The sequence below is a fragment of the Rutilus rutilus genome (genome assembly GCF_951802725.1).
Source record: "Rutilus rutilus genome assembly, chromosome: 4".
Classification (NCBI taxonomy): domain Eukaryota; kingdom Metazoa; phylum Chordata; class Actinopteri; order Cypriniformes; family Leuciscidae; genus Rutilus; species Rutilus rutilus.
This window is the reverse complement of record NC_140212.1, coordinates 21,829,906-21,849,027: the sequence shown is the minus strand read 5'-3', so window position 1 is coordinate 21,849,027 and position 19,122 is coordinate 21,829,906. Positions and strand designations below refer to the sequence as shown.

The window sequence follows — 19,122 nt, the reverse complement described above, 5'->3', positions numbered from 1 at the left end:
CTCTGATTGGTCAGGTACGATGGTCGCAAGTAATAATTATCCAATTTTTACTTTCACTTTGTATCTATTTAAAAATATATATGTTTTAACGGCCATCAATGACATTACATTACATTGGTAAAAAATATAGTCCAAACCAGAAGCAGTACATAAACGTCTGTCACGTGATTATACGTCACTTTTCTCAGCGGCGCTCAAGATGGACCAATCACAGTCGTTTGTGATTATTGGATATACGGATGTTTTAAAAAATAATTGTATACAGATTAAAAGGGCTACATTACATGTGATTGTCAGGTGGCAATCTGTGCATCAATCTGATTTAAAAGATTGTTAGTTTCAGTGTACAAACATCTCTAGTGAGACGAAAAACCTCTGGAGATTTGAATGAGGTGCTATTGACTCTCCGTCTTCATGGGCCATCAGGCTCCCCCTGGAGGAAAGGACTTTACGTTATTTGTTATAGGCTAGCGTCATTAGCCGCCCAAACAGCACAATGTGTCTTTAAGCCTCCCTCACATCTTCTTTCTTTCAGTTGTGTACTGCACACAAGGAGAGTGTACTGCCATCTACCGTTCACTACAAGTGTATACTGTAAACATCTCATATCATTCACCACTGTCATAAAAAGAAAAAAAGAAATTAAACAAATTACAGAATCAATAAAACATTGTTTGACGGTGATCCTTAAAAAAATTATTACTTTAACAGTAACTATGAAGATCACTTAACCATTTGGCACATAGGCTACATGTGAATATGCATACTATGCAGACTAGTAAGCAAAAACAGTGTGTGAAACCAATATGCCCGAATCTTCAATGATGCAATGCAACTGACCCATGTAACATGACAATGAAAACATTATGGTAAGGGTAATTTATTCAATGAAGTACACATACATTACAATGGCATACTTAAATGTGTTAATCTCTGACATAGACATAAGTGTACAGTAGACATAAGTGTCATAGATACTATAATACATTTTGTGTGTAAGTATAGAAAATGACATTTACTCAAAATGTTTAAGTAATAAGTTTAAGTTTTAAGTAAAGTAATGGACTACATAAATTGCATAGAGTTTAATGAAGTGATCTGACCTGTAGTGAGATAGAACTATTTAGATTTTACAGTATTTTGTACAGTATGTTGTACTGCTTTAAATTAATTGACCTATTTGATGGCTAATTTTAACGCTGGGAATATATGTAAGGGATTTAACATCCAAAAAATGACACACTTCACCTTTAAAATCAATTACAAATCTCAATATCATAAGTAGAAAGAAAGAAATTGAGAGTTCACATTGTACTTTCATTGTACATTGTACTTCTAAATTCTTAAGAAGCCACTGTATAATAATGTTTTTTTGTTTGTTTGTTTTTTGCATAAACTGACAAGCGGCCAATAAAATCACATGATTCAGAGCCTGGGCCAGAATATCCAAGCAAACCCAGGCAGGAACAGTGCTATAAGGACGGAAGAGAACAGATTTACTCCGTTGTTATCCAGGATGGGTTTCCCACATATTCGTTTAACACTTGGTGACTCGTAACTCACAACTTTCCCGATGGATTCATCGTATCCTTGATGGAGAGGGAGAAATGGTCATCATGAATAATTTAAAAGAAATACTGAAAGAAAACTAAGCACAAAGGTCAATCATAATTAAGTTTGTCCAATATGATGAAAGAGCATGTTTTACGTGTTGGCTATGTCACACTGACCTTTTTACCCCAAACATTTTTTATTTTAAAACAAAACTGCTTCACAAATTTTAATATTTCCAAATATTTTTGTCCATTATCACAAGCAAAGTTAATATAATGCAACAACACATGGACAGCAATTTTTCCAGATTTGGAGTTAGGAGCATATTCAAAACAGTTATCAACACCTTCATTTTTATTCTTAAAGTGCCCCTATTTTGTTTTGTTTATGGGATATCATATTTTATGTAGCGTGTAATATAGCTGTTTGTGAATGTAAAAGGTTTGCAAAGTTTCTTAGATCAAAGTGCATGATAAATGCCCTAAACTTCTTGTCTCCCAAAAAAACGAATGATTTTGAACAGCCTGAAATGAGTCGTCAGTAATTCAAGTCTTACTTCCTGCATGAACCTACTTAGGTTTGTAACAAATTTGCACAATGTGAGCCTATGAAACAACCTGTTACCTGTTGCCTGTAAACAACATCTACTTAGACCTGCTCTCAAACACAGTAGTTGTAGGTCTGAAAGAGTTTGGTTCATGTTGTCGACAAGAAGGCAAATTCACTTTGCATGCACTTCAAAAAGGATGAGGATTCGGGCTCGAATTAATACAGTAAAACCAACACCATAGTTACTGTTCGTATTAGATATGGGAATCGGATTCAGATATGCAAATGTTTTGTTTTCCGATGCACTGTAAGCGGTAGACCAATCAAAGCAGAGCAGGATCTGGGAAAGAAGGGGTTTAGAGAGACCGGATACTTGATCAAACCGTTACGGACACTGTGAGAAAACAGCCAGGTGATGCTGCTACGTATATAGTGAGAAAATTATAGTATTATTTGACCTTGAATGCATGTAAACCTATTGTAAGAAACCTCCAAAACAAAATAAGTAAACTTTAAAATAGCATAATAGGGGCACTTTAAATTAACAAAGTAACATTTGTTTATCTTTTATTTTGCATTATTAACATAACATCTGTCCCTTCCTCCCCTACTAAGCTTCTCTGAGATGAGGAGGCTTTTTCTTATGGTAAGACGATTTGAATTGAGAGTGCATCTAGCGACATCTGCAGGATATTTGTTTGTTACAAATAAAGTGACAATTTTAGTCAGCCACATAGATTAAAAGATTTATGTTGGGATTTTAAAAATACATAAGGGATCACAAAACTAACACGTGATGCCCATTATATACTACATTAGATGCTCAGTAACTTGGCATGCCCAGTTAGAGTAAAAGGAGGGTAGAAGTTTCTATTGCATAAAAAGTAAATTACCACTCTTAGTATGACTCGTACAGAAAACCTGGAATAATATTATGAGTATTTGATTATATTTACCTTATAATATTTCTATTGATTTACCTTATTTTGATTTTATAATATTAATCAGCCAGTTTACCTGAATACTGCATGGTTGCACCGAGGAATGAGTCCAGCAAAGATCCAAACAGGCCAGCTATTGCTGCATACAAGATGATAGGCCACTGAGGAACTGTCAGATGCAAATCTTTCACCAACAGGAGCTGCATGAAGAAGTACGCTACACCCACTGTGCCTCCACCCAAAACACTGGCCACTAATCCAACAGGAGTGACTCCGCCATTGGTACCTATAAACCGTTTTATTTCAGTGAGGACAAAGGCAATATATATATATATATATATATATATATATATATATATATATATATATATATATATATATATATATATATATATATGTATATAACTTCAAAGAGGCCATAATCAGGGTTTAAAATGAACACCTGCCAAATGTAGGTGAAAATCCCCCATGGCGGCGGGTAACAGTATACTAGCCAATTTGGAAGCTATGGTTAGTTCTGTCAATTTGCATGCCATCGCTATCAGAACCTCCTCCAACATTAGCAAAACAAAGTTTAACACTACAGTATTCTAGCAAGGAGATATTTTCATTTGAACCCATTCTCACTCCATTCGATAAATGCTCCAGATTCACTTTTGCGTGTCACTATACCCAGCAAAAGTGCCCTCTGGCATCTTTATTCAAACACTGCCATTAAACCCATGCTTTCAATGAGAAATATTTGCTGTAAATACACTGATGCAAAGGAGCAAAGGTCATTGTATCATCGTAAAGTATAATATTGTCATTGTGATATTTTGGGGCATGATTATCACTAGCATTGTTATGCACCTTGGGAGTGAGAGTAATGTTTTTGTTTTGTTTTTTTATACGGATGTCAATGAAAAAGTGGATTCAAAGCACTGAGTTCAGTACACTGACTTTTGTGTGCAAACCACTGATCACAGCTGATGAACTGACAGCCCGTCTACTAATCTTAAACATGTTTACCGTTAAACATTAATTTTGGAGCTACACTACCAGCAAAATTTTGAATAATACGATTTGTTAATGTTTTTTCTGTATTTGAAAGTGTCTTATGCTCACCAAGGTTGTATTTATTTGATTAAAAAAATATAGTAAAAACAGTTATGTTGAGAAATATTACAATTGTTGCAAAAAACAACCGTTTTCTATTTTAAGGGGGTCATAAAATGCAGTTTCAGATTTTTATATCATGTTTGTTTCTTGAGGTTATTATAAGTAATGAATTTAACTACGGATCTGTGAGACCAAAGGATGACCGTCACTACGGCCTAAAGTGAGAAAGTGACAAAGATATGGCTCAAGATGACTCCAAAAGGGTCTTGAGGAACAGAAGAATCTGCATTATCTGAGCCTTGCTGGACAGCAGACATAAGAGCTGCAGGTGTTGCATAGATGGTTCTATGCTCATGCTACTTATGACATAAGAACAAATAGATTTGCAACGCAACAACTGTTGCTGTTGCATCCTGTGTAGAAAATAAATGTACAGTGGGCTCCACAAAAATTGCCACCCTTGGTAAATATGAGCAAAGCTGACTTAAGTCGTTCCTCTTAGTCTTGCATTCAAAATATTCACAAAAATCTAACCTTTAATTAAAGTCAAATAGAAAAAAAAATCTTATTATAAAATAAATCTTTTTTCTGAAATACATGTATTCCACAGTTGTTGGCACCCCTACAAATTCTAATAAGCAAAAATCTTTTATATCTTTTAAAATTGAAAATCTTTTAAAATCTTTTAATTATATTCCCATTCATATGGTATGTTTTTAAGTTCACCTTAGGATAAGGAACACCTAAGTGATAGGTCATCACTTCCTGTTTCACTGGGCTCTAAATATGTAGTGATATTTTGAAAATACTATGGAAAATACCTGAGAATACAGTAATGATGTGTGACAAAAGGTTGTTGAGTCGCACAAATTATGAAATGGCTATAAGATAATAGTTTAATTGTTGGAATACTCCACTATATTTCCACTATCTGGGCAATAGTTAAGAAGTTTAAATCAAGTGGAGATGGTAACAATCTACCTGGAAGAGGATGTGTGTCTATATTGGCCCCACACAGGAGGATGGATTGAGGAGGATGGATTGAGTCACAAAACAAATTGTAATGAGAACTGCAGATGCTAGTTGGGTCTTGGGGTCAGAAAGTCTCCAAAACTATGATCAGACCTCACCTATATAACCACAACTTGTTTGGGAAGGTTGCAATATAAGAGCCTTTGGTGACATCAAACTGCAATCAAATACAACTACAGTTTGCCAGGTGTTACTGGAACTTTCAGTGGGACAGGGGTTTATGTTCAGGTGAGACTTTTGAAAAAACATCAGAGGTGGCTTTGGCATAGACAGAAACGTAATGTAGTGCTAGTCCATGTAGAAAAGTACCTCATCACCACTGTGAATTATGGTGGTGGATCTTTAATATTGTGGGACTCATTTTCTTCCAAAGACCCTGGACAATTTGTTAGGATTCACAGTATCATAAACGCCATCAAGTATCAGCAGATATTAAATTAACACCTGACTGACCCCATCAGGAAGCTTAAGCCGGGCCGTGGTCGGATCTTCCAGCATGACAATGATCCAAATTCAGATTTTTGTGAATATTTTGAATTAAAGACTAAGAGGAGAAATTGCACACGAAAAAAATTATAATAATAAAATCATAGTCAGTTTTGCTCATATTTATAAAGGGTGCCAATAATTAGCAAAACAGTCCATTTAGAAATATGAAGAACAAACAAAAACTTTATTCATCAGTCACTCAGGTGCATCATTAAAAATAAACTTCAGCCATGCATTTGTAATGCTCAGATCTTTAGGATGGCTATGCAGAGTTTTTGGAGTGCAGAGTGCTGACATTGACCACAACAATCTTTTAAACAGACTCGAAAATGATTTTGGCATTAGTGGAATGCCAATGGCATTAGCACGGTTTAAATCATACTTATCTGACCGTTATCAGTTTGTAGCAGTAAATTAAGAGATGTCTTATCGATCACAAGTTCAGTATGGAGTACCACAAGGCTCAGTATTAGGACCGTTGCTGTTCACTCTGTACATGCTACCCTTTGGGAGATATCATTTGGAAGCATGGCATTCGTTTTCACTGTTATGCTGATGATACTCAGCTCTATATAAAGATATCAGAGCTACTATAAAACCATCTTCTGAGGTTTTATCCTGGTTTATCTCCCTCGTGCTCTTGGGATAACTTTTCACCCATCACTCTAGAGCAGGGGTGGGGAACGTTGATCCTGGAGGGCCATTGTCCTGCAGAGTTTAGCTCCAACCCTGAAAAAAACATTCGGCTGCCTGCAACTTCAGTAATCCTGAAGACATTGATTAGCTTCAGGTGTGTTTGATTAGGGTTGGAGCTAAACTCTGCAGGACAATGGCCCTCCAGGATCAACGTTCCCCACCCCTGCTCTAGAGGATATAAAGGGTTTACTAAAAAACAAAAAAAACAAAAAACAAGTAAAACCATGACCTAGATGTTTTGCTGACTCCATTGCTTTTAAATGTGTTTGATTTAGTTGGACTGTAGTACAGGTCAAAAGTTTGGAAAAAGTTTTTTATATTTTTGAAAGAAGTCTCTAATGCTTATCAAGGCTGCATTTATTTGATCAAAAATACAGAAAAAAAAAACCCAGTAATATTGTGAAATATTATTACAACTTAAAATAATAGTTTTCTATTTGAATATACTTTAAAAAATAATTTATTCCTGTGATGCAAAGCTGAATTTTCGGCATCATTACTCCAGTCTTCAGTGTCACATGTGACATCTATCACATGATCCTTTAGAAATCATTCTAATATTCTGATTTATTATGAGTGTTGGAAACAGTTCTGCTGCCTAATATATTTGATGAATAAAAGGTTAAAAAGAACTGCATTTATTCAAAATAAAAAAATATTTTCTAATAATATAAATCTTCTTTACTATCACTTTATCAATTTAACACATCCTTGCTGAATAAAAGTATTGATTTATTTCAAAAAAAGAAAGAAAAAAATTTACTGACCCCAAATTACTGACCAGTAGTGTATATTGTTGTTACAAAATATTTCTTTCTTTTTTTTAATTGCTTCTTTTTTTTTTCTTCTTTTTTTTTTTACTTTTTATTCATCAAAGTATCCTAAAAAAGTATCACAGATTATGAAAAAATATTAAGCAGCAGAACTGTTTCCAACTTTGATAATGAATCATCATATTAGAATGATTTCTAAAGGATCATGTGATAAGACTGGAGTAATGATCCAGAAAATTCAGCTTTGCATCACAGAAATAAATGATCATTTAAAGTATAATAAATTGAAAACCAATTATTTTAAATTGTAATAATATATCACAATATTACATTTTTTTCTGTATTTTTGATCAAATAAATGCAGGCTTGATGAGCAGAAGAAACTTCTTTCAAAAACATTAAAAATAGTAATGTTTCCAAACTTTTGACCTGTACTGTATGTTGTTAAACTGATCAACCTTTCCCTTTTAACTGGTTCTGTGCCCAGCTTTTTTAAACAAGCAGTTGTCAGCCCCATATTGAAGAAGCCCAATTTGGATTCTTTTGAACCAAATAACTACAAGCCTATCAAAACTGCCTTTTTTATTTAAAATCCTGGAGTGAGTGGTGGCGGGGTTCCATTTCTTAATGGAAAAAAGTTTTCACAAATGCCATTCAGCTGAGACTGCGCTTCTAAAAGTATCAAGTGACATTTTGATGGCTGCAGACTCAGGACATTTCACTGTTTTGATTTTAATTGATTTATCATCTGCATTTGATACATTGGACCATAATGTACTGATAAATCGGTTACAAAATGAAATGGGGTTCTCTGGGTCTGTTCTTAAATGGTTCTCCTCTTATCTGAGTGACAGATCATTCTGTGTTTGTTAACAGTATTCTGTCCGAAATGTCCCCTCTGTCATGTGGAGTTCCTCAGGGCTCGGTTTTATGTCCTATTTTGATTTTATTGTATATTAGCCCTCTTGGTGAAATAATTAGTCATTTTAAAAGTGTGTCTTATCACTTACATGCTGACGACTTTCAATTGTACTGTTCATTCAAAGAGTCAGAGTTAATTAAGTTAACTGAATTATTAGAATGCCTGTCTTGCATTAAGAACTTGCTAAACAATAACTACTTACAACTGAATACAAAAAAGACTGAAACCTTAATCATTGCTCCAGACCAAAAACTACCTCAAATCAAACAACACCTCTGTTTCTTGGGCTCATCCGTCCGGTTAAGCCTTGGAAACCTGCCGTTTTGTTCGACCACTCGATGTCTCTGGATCATCATTCTAGACAGTTGGTCAGAAACTGTTTTTACCATTTGAGAAATATTTCTAAAGTGAGAACACTGTTGTCCAAAGCTGACATGGAGATGATTATTCATGCCTTTATTTCTTCTCGTTTAGATTATTGTAATTATCTTTTTACTTGTTTTAACAAATCTTCTCTGAGTCGTCTTCCAAATGGTGCAAAACGCTGCAGCCAGGCCCAACAGAAAGGGCACACATTACACCGGTTTTATCCACACTCCATTGGCTTCCAGTCAAACATAGAGTTGATTATAAAGTTTTAGCTTTGACTTTTAGAGCAGTACATGGACAGGCCCCCCAGTGCATCACAGACCTTTTGACCCCTTATTCCTCCTCCCGCACTCTCCGGTCCTCAGGCCAAAAACTCCTGATGGTCCCCAAAACCTGTTTTGACGAAACCCTGACGAAACTTACCAATTCACAAAATTAACAGAATGCATAGCTGATATAAAAAACTGGATGACTAGTAATTTCCTACTCCTTAATTCTGAAAAAACTGAGATTCTAATTATTGGACAAAAAACTTCCTCACGTAATAACCTAGAATACTGTCTAACACTTGATGGCTGCTCTGTCAAGTCTTCGTCGTCGGTTAGGAACCTGGTTGTGCTCTTTGATACCAATCTTTCATTTGAAAGTCACATTTCTAATATCTGTAAAACCGCATTCTTCCATCTTAAAAATATCTAAATTACGACATATGCTTTCAATGATGAATGCGGAACAGTTAGTTCATGCGTTCATGACCTCAAGGCTAGATTACTGTAATGCTCTTTTGGGTGGTTGTCCTGCACGCATAATAAACAAACTACAGCTGGTCCAGACCAGAACCAGGAAGTATGACCATATTAGCCACGTTCTGCATTGGCTCAACACTGCATTGGCTCCCTATTAAACATCTTATACATTTTTAAATATTGCTGATTACTTAGAAAGCACTAAATGGTTTAGCCTCCCAAGTACTTGAGCGAGCTCTTAACGCATTATAGTACTTCATGTCTATTGCGATCTCAAAATTCCGGCCAGTTGATAATACCTAGAATATCAAAAATGACTGCTGGCGGTAAATCCTTCTCCTATTTAGCACCTAAACATTGGTCTTCCTAACATTGTCCGGGAAGCAGACACACTCTGTCAGTTTAAATCTAGACTAAAACATCTCTTTGACCTAGCATACACATAACACATTATCAATTTTTATAACTCAATGTTAGGCTGCATAGATTAGGTCAGCCGGAACCGGGAATACTTCCCATAAATCCTGATGTACTCGTTACATCATAAGAAGAATGGTGTCTACGCTAATTTCAGTCTCTCTGTTTATCCAGAGGTTTACCGCAGTCCACCAGATCCAAGCCGTATCCAGATCTGATGTTGCGCCTGGACACGACGACAACGCAGTCCTAAAGTGTCAACTAGTCTCTCCCCTGTGAAGGCCTCCTTCCCTTCCCTTTACCTCTGTACAGATAAAACATTGTAAAAATGATTCCAGTTCACATGGATATTCGTAAGCGTCAAAAAAATTCTGTATTATGATTTTTTTTAAGGCCAGACAAGTCATTTGGTGAGGTCAATTTGTAAAGAAAGACTACACGCCTGCGGACATATATATTCAAACGCGCATACCTGTAGAATAAACACGTAATACATATGTGCACGCCGTCAGCGTTTTCACAGATAGTTTTGAGTTCTGAAACTTGAAATTATTCCAGTCTTTAGTGCCACATGGTCCTTCAGAAATCATTCTAATATGCTGCTCAAAAAACATTTCTTATCAGTGTTGAAAAAGTTTTTGATGTTACATTTTTGTGGAAACCGTGATGCATTACCATGATATATTTTGGGGTAAATAAGATTTTAAGAAATGAATACTTGATTCTTGGATGGATAAAAAAGTGACTGTAAAGACATTTACAATGTTATAAAAAATTCAGTTCTTTTGAACTTTCTATTCATCAAAGAATCCTGAAAAAAAAAATGTATCACAGCTTCCACAAAAATATTAAGCAGCATTTTCAACATTGATAATAATAAGAAACATTTTTTATAATTGTGCATAAATTATTATTGAGCAACTGAGCACCAAATAAACTGAAGTGTGACACTGTTATATAATGTGACACTAAAAACTGGAGTAATAGCTGCTGAAAATTCAGCTTTGCCATCACAGGAATAAATTACATTTTAAAATATAACAATAAAACTGTATTATATTACTGTATTTTAAAATTTCTATTTTTCCTGTATTTATTACATTTACTATATTACTCTGTTTACTGTATTTTGCCTTGGTGAGCATAAGGTACATTTTTTTCAAAACCAAAAATACTTAATTTCAAACTTTGACAGGTAGTGTACAGTAGTGGCCAAAGTGATGTCCAGAGGGATTAATGATCGATTAAATGTTCAAAATGTAGGAAAAATATTTTATATTTTTCAAATATTTTAAATCATTCAGAATCAGATTTATAATAAATATTTTTAAATCTAAGATGTCATTTTATTTCTGATATTTCTGTGTTGGCTAGTAGAAGTTCTGAAAGGCAGGTAACTTAATTTTGTAGCCAATTTGACAGGTGAATTAAAAAGTTCATTTCAAGCCCTGGACCATAATTATTTTCTGTGGTCATTTACAGCATCTGAGGCATCAGTTTGTGTTTTATATAAACATAAACTGATTCCACATATTCTGCTAATGTCCACAATTTCATTTTTGTGCTTTTTACCTGGTGGGACATCTCTCCATGAGGTGATGAGCCTGGGCGTGCTCTTACTAAGAACAGGACCCACCTCAGAAGCCCAGGTGTCCCCTGTGCTGCAAGCCAGGGCTCCTAATAGGGATAAGCACATCCATGAAGCAGAATATTGCTTCACAAAATCCACAGGTATTTCTCCAGGACCAGCTTCGATCATATATAGCAGGGCTAATTCTGTAGGAACTCCACCATTACAGAAAACTTGCAACCAGTTCCTCTGGCCACCTGCAGAGATTAGAGAAGTCAACATCTGTCATAATTTCAGTGGTGGTTTTAGAAAGGTTGGGTTAGACAGCACTGGAATGATGTGTCTATAAACAAGAACTAAAAAGCTTAATCATTTTAAGGATGTTTTGGATTTTTGAGGTCGAAAATGAGAGCCATATGGCTCGGACCAAATTAGATTTTCGGAACACAACCTGAAATGTATCTCATGATATCACCAGTGCTGATAGAAACAACTAAGCCTCTGCAGAATTCAGAAACGGTGAAGAGAATTATGAGGGCCAAGCAGAGCAGAGCAGAGCAGTTTAAACCTTAATCCATTCGATAGGACATACTGTATAAACATTTGACCGGATTAAAAAAGTCTGCACATGTCCAATAATGTAGAAATGGCGTAATAAAGTATGACACACAGAACGAGCTGTTGATGAATATAGTGTAATAAATGACTGTTGTGACGTTCTAAAATTCTGCTTCCACTTGAAGTGGAGCAGGAAAAAATCCTAGCAGTGCTTTCTTCAGACTTTCATCCACAGACACCTTGTTAAGGACGTGGGATGGGGCATTTGTACTGGCTGACTAATTGTATGTCATTGCAACAACATATGAAGTATGACAATGATAATCTCAGTTAATGTTAGGCTATTATCTGCCAAAATGCAGATTCATCATACAACAACTTCTTAGGCAAATGAGATTGGGGGAGGGATTAGGAAGTTTGATTTGATTTATTAATTTATTTAACATGTTTAAAAATATATATATATATATATATATATATATATATATATATATATATATATATATATATATATATATATATATATATACTTTTGAGTTGAAAATATTAATTTAAAAAATATTAAGTAAAATCTTTCAGTCAATAGCTACGCCCATGAAATAAGTGTATCAGATAATGTAACATTTTGGAGTTTTAGCAATTGTTTAAGGCCATTTCACAATTTCAATCATCATACAATAACCAGCACCCCCCACTTTTCAGGACAGAAAATACGGAAATCCATATAAATACGGAATCACATCCCTGCCTTATGTTAAAAAATAATGTGAATTGCACGCAAAGTATTTAAATACAACTAATGTCTTTGGGCTTATTGAATGACCTTTTATGCACTCATTCAGTGAGTTAAACACAAGACAAACAACTAAATTAGAGATTTCTTTCGCTATTTAATTTCAAATTAAACCAAAAAAAGAGGATAGAAATAATGACCAAATATCTTAATTAAGTAACAACTTACCTTCTTTGTAATCGGAGTCAATTTGTTTTTTGATGTTCCCCTTCCATTTGGTTAGTTTGGTGGATGTGACGAAAAAGGTGAACAAAGCTGCAAAAAAGCTCATGTTGGCCATAGTAAGAACAAAGCCAACCAGCATCGCTGTAAAGAGGAGGAAAATGTGTTTATTTGCAATTTATTAATCTAGTCACATCATCAACAGTACAGTAAAGTCCATTGGCAGCAACATCAAGATGATCCAACTTTAATATTATATAAAATTACACAAGTTAAATTCTCGTGATGTGTCTACATGTGTATCTGAATGCATACTGAAGAAAAACTGACTTTAGGACTCAGCGGAAACAGCTCATTTGCTCCATATAGAGCTATAAGGCCATCTAATTTTTTTTCCAAAAGAGGTCAGCAAAGACAAAAAGATTTAAGATATTTTGAGCTGAATTAAAAGGTTTAGTCATGAAATTCTGAATATGCTTCTAAATTACTATTTATTGATTATTTATTGATTAAATCTAGTAATTTAAAGGTAAATTAAAAAATTGCATTAAAAAAATTATCAAAATGAAATAAAATAAGCTTTCTGGACAAAAAAATGAGGCATCATCTCGATTGGCAAATCATTTGCCTCAAAGTTGATGGATTACATATTTTTGGCCCTGAAATACTTTCTCCCTCAGTTGAGAGGCTGTCATGTCCTAGTCGGGGGACAGCACAGAGGCAGTCTCTTACATAAAACACCAGGGAGGTCTGCACTCACGCAATCTGAACAGAATAGCGAGGCAGATTTTTCGCTGGGCCCAGGGCAGTGTTCATTCAAGGGCATCTGAATGTGGGAGCGGATTTACTGTCCAGACAGTAATTACAGATGGGGGAATGGAAATTCCACCCAGAAGTAGTGAAACAGATCTGGACCAGATTTTGCCTCTTATCATACTGTCCCCTCTACTTCTCTCTGAGTCACCCAGCCCCACTGGGTCTGGACGCGATGGCGCACACATGGCCCAAAATGCGCCTGTATGCGTTTCCTCCAGTTTCTCTGCTCCCAGGAGTTCTAGCCAGAGTTCGTCAACAAGTGTCTTGCCTCTTACTGATAGCGCCACGTTGGCCGAACAGAGTATGGTTCTCGGAGATAATATCTCTCCTCGACGGCTCGCCATGGCGATTCCGGAAAGGAGTGACCTTCTGTCTCAGGCAGAGGGCACAATATTCCATGGCATATTATGTGCATATAGAGTAGTAATATGTTTCCTTGAAGTACTACTATGAAACTTTTAAGGGTAAATAAGGTACAAAGATGTCCATACTGCCCCAGTAAAATGCTGGGCAAGAATTTACGCACTAATTTTGAGCAAAAACGTAAAGTTGCTTGTTATGACACCACCTTCTGGATGAATTTGGTACACACTCTCATTTACACACAATGTGAGAATATTTCCATTATTGTAACAGTAGCCCATTCAGTTGATATCGGGTGAAATTTGAGGGTAGAAAAAGAATAATTAGCAAAACAGTGCAAATACACCAAGGCTCAGCACCTTTGGTGCTTGGGCCCCTAATTACAATAATGTTTCAGCGCTTCACGCAAGAATTCCAAATAACAGGAAACCACTTTGCATTCACAATGCATGTTTAAGCCTTGTATTTTGCATTGATGCAGGCACACAGCAGGGCCTCAATTCATTTGTTATTTCACATACTGCTGACACAAAGAAATAATGATTCCATGTCATTTCTATATTTGGAATATATGTTTAGAATCTGCACAATGATTGTGGTTATCCCAAATAATCATAATTTGATCAAACAATCATGATCAGGCGATTACGCAACAATCATGACAGGCCTACAGTACTACTTCCTCAAAGCCAAAGATTAAGAACAGATGGACTCTACTATGGACATTTCCTGCTGAATGTGGATTTGACTGAAAAGAAAGGAAAGATAACATTAAAATATACTAATATAATAAACATGGGCTGACAATAATAATGCTGAGGACTAACTTCCTTTCATTAGATACATTTATTTCAGAAATCCAAGCATGAATGTAAAGTAGCTTGGAGTGGATCTTTACACAGTGTGTAACATTTTTAGAGGTGTAACATTACAACTGATTAATAGTGAAGTAGTGAAAAGGAGGCACTGCATATATTTAAAAAATAAAATACATAAAAAAAGTATAAAATACACCTTAGCTTTCTTTGGCACATTCATGAGAGAATGAATTTGAATGAATCAATGTTTGCAGCCAGATCTTTTCAGTGAATCAGCTGCCCCAATCATGTCACAGTTAAAACTGCAATCTGGAATGTTTCTAAATATTTGAAATATGACAATTTGGCCAAATAATGTGGCCTTGAGTCAAGAATATTAGGTTTTTTATATTTTAGAATTTGTTCTTATAATAATATAATATATAAGATAATTACTATATAGTAAGTTGTCTTTTAAAGGTTCAGTTAAAAAAGCTGCTTTGGCACTTAGTGACACCAGGGAGGAAAATCTCAAAAGACTTTTGGGAAGAGGGAGTGAAACTAATTCATATCTAAATGTCAGGCTACAACTCATACAAATTAAAATAGTACATAGGTTACATTATTTGAAAGTTAACAACTTAACAAAACGTATTCTTCATTATACCCTTATGTGATCGATGCAGGAGCTCAGAAGGAACTCATGCTCACATATTCATGTGGTACTCACACGCTTTTGAAAAGGATATCGGTCCTGATGTTGAATTAGTTCTGTTTAGACAATCTGATCTTTTATTGGCATTGCTGCATTTTCAGTGGTCTTTTACGTTTCGTGTGGTGGTGGCTGAGGGTAACTCTTGATCCAGTGCTTCTAAAAATGTTTACAGGTATCATCCTCATGTTTCTTATGAAGATGGATTGTGCATTTGTCATTTTGTCTTAAATTTACCTTCAAGGATTTAAGTGGCTAAGCATTTTTGCCTAGGACAATTCTGTTAAGGGTGTATAATTAATATCTTGGTGTGTGTTGCGATAGGATGGGTTAGTTTAGATTGTTTAGGGTTTTTGTGTGTGTGTGTTTTTTGTGTTCTTTTTGTACATATGTGAAATTCCAAGCGTGTCTGTTTTATGGGTTGTATAAAAAATTGTTAGAAATGTCTGGGAGGGGTTTTTTTAAAGAAAGAGCTGCTTTGGGACATATTCTAGTGGACTATCTCTTTACAATCTGTAACGAGTGTTGAAACATTAAAATGTGTCATTACAATGAACCCATAAAGCCATCTGAACTTTAAAATATATTCCTCACCTCCTATGGCACCACCATGATCAAGACTCCTACGTTTAAAGGCTCGAAATGTGATGAAAAGAGGGACCAGCACTGAGAACAGCCACCGCCATGGTGAGACTGGCTGCAGAGTACCTGCAAAACAGCATTTTATATACATTGAATTGTAAATGAAAAGTCAGAATCCTCTGACTTAAACATTACTTTTCGAAATTTAGTTAACTATCGCGACATTTCTAGGCCTGGAAATGACATTTTTTATATTCCCTAATATTTCCAGGAAAGTGGGACCCCTGCTGTTTACTCAGCAGACAATTTCAATTTGCTTTCAAATCCAATCATTTAATGACAAAAAGCACACTTATTTGCAAATGCTTAAAATACATTTTTAACTTAACTTTGCACTTTGTTGAAATGCACACTGTAATCATTACGTTTTAACAACATCTTTTCATTGTCATACTGTTGTCACACTTTGTTGTCAATTGTCACAATAAATTTTACTCCAGTTTTCAAATTATTGAAAGTGTACCTGTATTTGCAAAGTAACACACATGAATTAATGATAAACAGCCAAATTGTTCTGTGATGGAAAATTTTGGCTAAGTCTGATTGCTGCAAAAGCTTCAAAAATCCCAAGCATAAGGACACACTATCCTGTGTGTAGATGGTGGAAAGAATGATGTATAAATGTCCATTTTTACCAATTTAAGTCACAATTTCTAGTGAGAAATAAGAATTGTAATTTCGAAAGGTGTCCTTGACTATCCATAAAGATAAATTATATATTAAGTTGAATTCATTTTTAGATCACTAGTTGTGAGGCTAAGGTGTCTGAAACCAGTTTCCATAGGAGGCCCTTTCATACACTGGCAGACTGGGCAACAAGGCTGGTTTCACATACAGCCCTTATGGATTCAGATACGACTAAGTAACTCCAAAGCATGAGAAAGTGAGCTCTCACCGTAGTAAGTGCTGGCAGTTATAGACAGGACCCAGAATGATAATGAAATTGCCAGTGTGAAACACAACACGATCATATACGTCATCATCTTGATGTAATCTTTGATGAATATACCATCCTCAAATTGAATGTTCATTGAGGAGCGCACAGCTATGGAGAAAATCAAACAGAATAGAATGAAATGTCAACCAAATGTTGCTTATTATTTTCTCAGGATAAAAAAATTATCATGTTAAAATTGATTGGTAATCCTAATGCTACCTTTCCTTTCAAAAATCTGTCATGCTAATTTTCTGTACAACTACAGCTCCTCTGTGACAGTATGTCCTGTAGCTAGTTTCTGTCAAAATATTATGATTATTATTATTGTTATTATTAAATATCACAGTCAATATCATCCAAAATAAGAAAAGTATCAAACTAACAGATATTTTGAGAATATCTGAGATTTTATAATATAATATGGGATCCTAATATCTTATAATTATTATGATATAATTTATTATAAGTTTATTGTTTTAATTATACCAGTAGTAACTATGATGAGTTAGACATAATGATTGTAACGTTAGAGAATTTTTGTAAGGTTGTGTACTAGCTTCTAACACCCTTTACCACTAACATGAATATTATAAACTATAACCAACAACACCTGAAATAATTCTGCCACAAATACTTGTTCCCCACTTGCTCCATGTTTCCTGAAGTACAGCCACGTTTGGAAGTTTGTAATAGTAATGAGCATAGCAAAGAGCAAAGGTCTATTCGCTGTGAAAGTGTGAACTAGTAGACTGATTTCCGGTGAACTCAAACAAACGGCGAAATCTGACCTATCAGGATGATAAAGTACACATATACACAGATGACGCACAGCGATTGGCGGAGGGCAAAGCTGGGCTTTACCTTGATTGGTGAAAATCTGTTGCTCCATGTCAGTGATTGGATAGCAAGCCGTCTATCAAGCGGGGATCTGATCTTCTTCTTCTTTTGCTTTTATAGGGCTTCGCAAACGTCACTAGAACACCTGCTTATGTACTGTGGCGAGACCAAAGAAAGTATGACTCTGTGCCGTTTAACTCTGTGGACTTATAAAGAATTAGACTCTCTTAAAACACACTTTTCAGTTTTCACACTACCTGTAATTTGTCCTGAAAAAGCATGCAACAGAAACATTCTGTCATTTGTCATGTTTTTAAACATTTTGACCATGTCTCAATTGATTGTGTTTAGTAACATTTTAAATATGTTTACAATAAAATAGCTGCCTTCCTTGACTTGATATGGCTAATTCCATAGGTAGTGTTTTAATTATCCTAAGTGCACACAATACCTTTTAAAATGTAATTTTATTTATTTATTTAAAATGTTAAAAGTATCTTATATCCAGTGTTGGGTGTAATAATTACTCATTACTAAGTAATTAATTACTGTAAGTTTATTACTTTTCCCTTGAAAAATTAAAGTAAGGCATTAGCCTACTCTTATTTTTCTGTAATTTAATTACAGTTACTTATGACATATAATTGTGTTAAATACTGTATATACTATGATGCATTTATATGCAAAATACAGCCAAGCCATTTTATATTATTTATTTAAAACTCGCTTATTTTAGTCCTAATTTGTAAGTCATTCTGGACAAAGGAGTCTGCTACATGACTAAATGTAAATGTAAATGTTAAAAGAGCAGTTTCATATTGTTTAACTGGTCGAGGCTGATATGGGATTAAGAAAGTACTTTTTAGAGCGAGTAAATAGTACAGTTATCTATATACACTGAATATGTAGGCTAATTAGTAGCTAGTAATTCATTACTTTTTTAGAGTAAATTACTCAACACTGCTTAGGTATATCTTACAAAATCTCAACTGCTCTCAAAATTTTGTCTCATTGGTACACAAATTCATAAACATCTGAAAAAACTTTGGTGCAGTGTTTGTTTTGGTAGAACTTACCTGTAGGACAGCCATAATATAAAATTAAAAAGTACATATTTTTTTTAAACTACAACAACAACAAAAAAACATAAAGATATTTTAAACATGTAATGATAATTCCATAATGGATTTTTATCATTTAAGATTGAAAGTCTGTCTATACATTAAATCTACACATTCAATGTTATATACAGTTGCAATCAAAACTAGATGCGAAAGTTCGTCGAGACAAACTTTAAGTTGGCTTGAGAAAGTTTGGACCGCAAAGGTTGCTAGGGTGTTCTGGGT

At 34.9% G+C, this 19,122-nt stretch overlaps 1 protein-coding gene across 1 annotated transcript; it reads right to left on the bottom strand.

The window, feature by feature from the left end:
• Positions 1-861: 861 nt before the first annotated feature.
• tmem19 (transmembrane protein 19) lies at positions 862-17,724 on the bottom strand. The gene is made up of 7 exons (XM_084407405.1): positions 17,550-17,724; positions 16,898-17,047; positions 15,955-16,068; positions 12,679-12,816; positions 11,162-11,416; positions 3,121-3,330; positions 862-1,589 (listed from the first exon to the last, which is right to left on the bottom strand). The coding sequence occupies exons 2-7, from the start codon at positions 17,031-17,033 to the stop codon at positions 1,426-1,428; spliced, it is 1,017 nt and encodes a 338-aa protein (XP_084263531.1). The 5' UTR covers positions 17,034-17,047; positions 17,550-17,724; the 3' UTR covers positions 862-1,425.
• Between the last annotated feature and the right edge of the window lie 1,398 nt (positions 17,725-19,122).

Bases quoted from the DNA above. Each gene is read 5' to 3' on its own strand.
- tmem19 (XM_084407405.1), bottom strand. From the start codon at position 17,033: ATGAACATTCAATTTGAGGATGGTATATTCATCAAAGATTACATCAAG. The intron at 3,331-11,161 runs GTAAAAAGCACA...AACGGTTTATAG, and splicing joins ATGGAGAGATGTCCCACCAG to GTACCAATGGCGGAGTCACT. The intron at 1,590-3,120 runs GTAAACTGGCTG...CTCTCCATCAAG, and splicing joins TGCAACCATGCAGTATTCAG to GATACGATGAATCCATCGGG.